Raw genomic sequence first — 2215 nt, 5'->3', positions numbered from 1 at the left:
TCACTTCTCCGGCTCCCTAGCTCTGTTCCTCTAGGATTCCTATATTCCCGTTTTGTTGTCTCCCTGTATTGCTCTTTCTCTCTGTCCCTCTGTTGATCACTGGCTGCCTATTTGCCTTTTTCTCCCTGTTCTCTGTCTCTGTCCATGCCTCTTGCTGTTCATCCCTGTTTCATGGTAAATAGTTCTTTGTCTCTCTCTCTCTGATCTCTCTGCCTCTGCTTCTCCATCTCTGTCTCTTGTTTCCCTCACATGCAGGGAACCAGACCCTGGATCATGGCCAATCTGAGCCACCCCTCTGAATTTGTCCTCTTGGGCTTCTCCTCTTTTGGTGAGCTGCAGGTTCTTCTGTACGGGCCTTTCCTCACACTGTATCTTCTCGCCTTCTTGGGAAATACAATCATCATCATTATGGTCATAGCTGACCCCCGCCTACACACTCCCATGTACTTCTTCCTGGGCAACTTTTCCCTGCTGGAGATCTTGGTGACCATGACTGCAGTGCCCAAGATGCTCTCCGACCTACCAGTCCCCCATAAACTCATTTCCTTTGCTGGCTGCATGGTCCAGTTCTACTTCTACTTTTCCCTGGGTTCCACTTCCTTCCTTATCCTGGCAGACATGGCCCTGGACCGCTTTGTGGCCATCTGTCACCCACTGCGCTATGGCACTTTGATGAGCTGGGCTGTGTGCATCTGGCTGGCTGGGGCTGCCTGGGCAGCTCCTTTCCTAGCCATGGTACCCACTGTCATCTCCCGAGTTCATCTCAACTATTGCCACGGCAATGTCATTAACCACTTCTTCTGTGACAATGCACCTCTGCTGCACTTGTCCTGCTCTGACACCCACCTGCTGGAATTCTGGGACTTTGTGATGGCCTTGGCCTTTGTCCTCAGCTCCTTCCTGGTGACCCTCATCTCCTATGGCTACATCGTGACCACCGTGCTGCGGATCCCCTCTGCCAGCAGCCACCACAAGGCTTTCTCCACGTGTGGGTCTCACCTCACGCTGGTCTTCATTGGCTACAGCAGCACCATCTTCCTGTATGTCAGGCCTGGGAAAGCACACTCGGTGGAAGTCAACAAGATTGTGGCCTTGGTGACTTCAGTTCTCACCCCTTTCCTCAACCCCTTTATCCTGACCTTCCGCAATGAGGCCATTAAGGCAGTGCTATGGGGGGCGGTGCAGAGGCTGAAAGGCCTTCGCAAGGTGCTGCAATAAGCCCATGGGGGCTGGGTCAAGCAGCTCTGAGAGGAGATGGAGGACGTAGCTGGGTGGAAAGACCACTGTCGAGTTTCTGTGGTTTTTTCCTCTGTGCCTCTGGGTGATAAGTACGGCGAGTCCTCAGTGCTACCTTGTCGGCCCGAAGCTCTCTCAGGCCACCACGGAAGTGCTCCCCAGGCCCACTGGCACCTACAGACCATGAAAGTAGCCCAGACAGAGCTTGGGGAGCCAGGAGTGGGGATTTCAGAGAAGAGGAAGTATGTGGGCTTCACATTCAAGGAAGAGAAGCCAAGGAGTGCTCGCTGTTCGAGAAGTACCATCTAGCCCCAATGTGCACATTTGTGCACATTCGTGCATGTGTTTTCAGGTATGCTTTTCTACCAAGGTGTGTGCCCCACTGCTAATTGTGGAAGCACAGATGCCTGGGCTACATGCAGCTAAGGAGAGGAGCAAGGCTCACCAACGCATAGTGACTGTCTTCTAGTGTGTGCCCCACTGCTAATTGTGGAAGCACAGATGCCTGGGCTACATGCAGCTAAGGAGAGAAGCAAGGCTCACCAATGCATAGTGACTGTCTTCTAGTGTGTGTGTGTGTGTGTGTGTGTGTGTGTGTATGTGTGTGTGCGTGGCTCATTATATAATCATTCATCTGTTTGTTCATTCATTTCACCAATACGAGTGGACTCTGTGTGTCAGGCACTTCACAGGTACAGGATATAAAAGTAAAGGAGGCACAGGTAGTCTGTCTCCTCTCAAAGCTCTCAGCCTGATGAAGGAAAAGCACAATAAAGAGCTGTTTACAGCAGCACAGGGGAAGTGGAATGGGTCCACAGAAGGTTTTATGACAGCACATGAGAGGAACATGAAGATCAGACGGGAGCTGAGGAGCGCCTTTCTGATAACACCCAAAGACCATGCTGACGATAAGTAACATGCTGACGGACATGTGAGAACGCAATTTATCAGCTACCCTTGCATCTGAGGGGAAAAAAAA

General features: G+C 51.6%; 1 protein-coding gene across 1 annotated transcript; it reads left to right on the top strand.

The window, feature by feature from the left end:
* The first annotated feature begins 249 nt into the window (after positions 1 to 249).
* LOC103600458 (olfactory receptor 6V1) lies at positions 250 to 1220 on the top strand. Its single transcript, XM_008584735.1, has one exon. It carries the CDS (start codon positions 250 to 252, stop codon positions 1216 to 1218), a length of 969 nt encoding a protein of 322 aa, XP_008582957.1. The 3' UTR covers positions 1219 to 1220.
* Positions 1221 to 2215: the final 995 nt, after the last annotated feature.

This window comes from Galeopterus variegatus, unplaced genomic scaffold (genome assembly GCF_000696425.1).
Source record: "Galeopterus variegatus unplaced genomic scaffold, G_variegatus-3.0.2 Scaffold3356, whole genome shotgun sequence".
NCBI lineage: Eukaryota > Metazoa > Chordata > Mammalia > Dermoptera > Cynocephalidae > Galeopterus > Galeopterus variegatus.
The sequence above is the reverse complement of the archived record's forward strand: the minus strand, read 5'-3'. Positions and strand labels throughout refer to the sequence as shown.

Bases quoted from the DNA above. Each gene is read 5' to 3' on its own strand.
- LOC103600458 (XM_008584735.1), top strand. From the start codon at position 250: ATGCAGGGAACCAGACCCTGGATCATGGCCAATCTGAGCCACCCCTCT.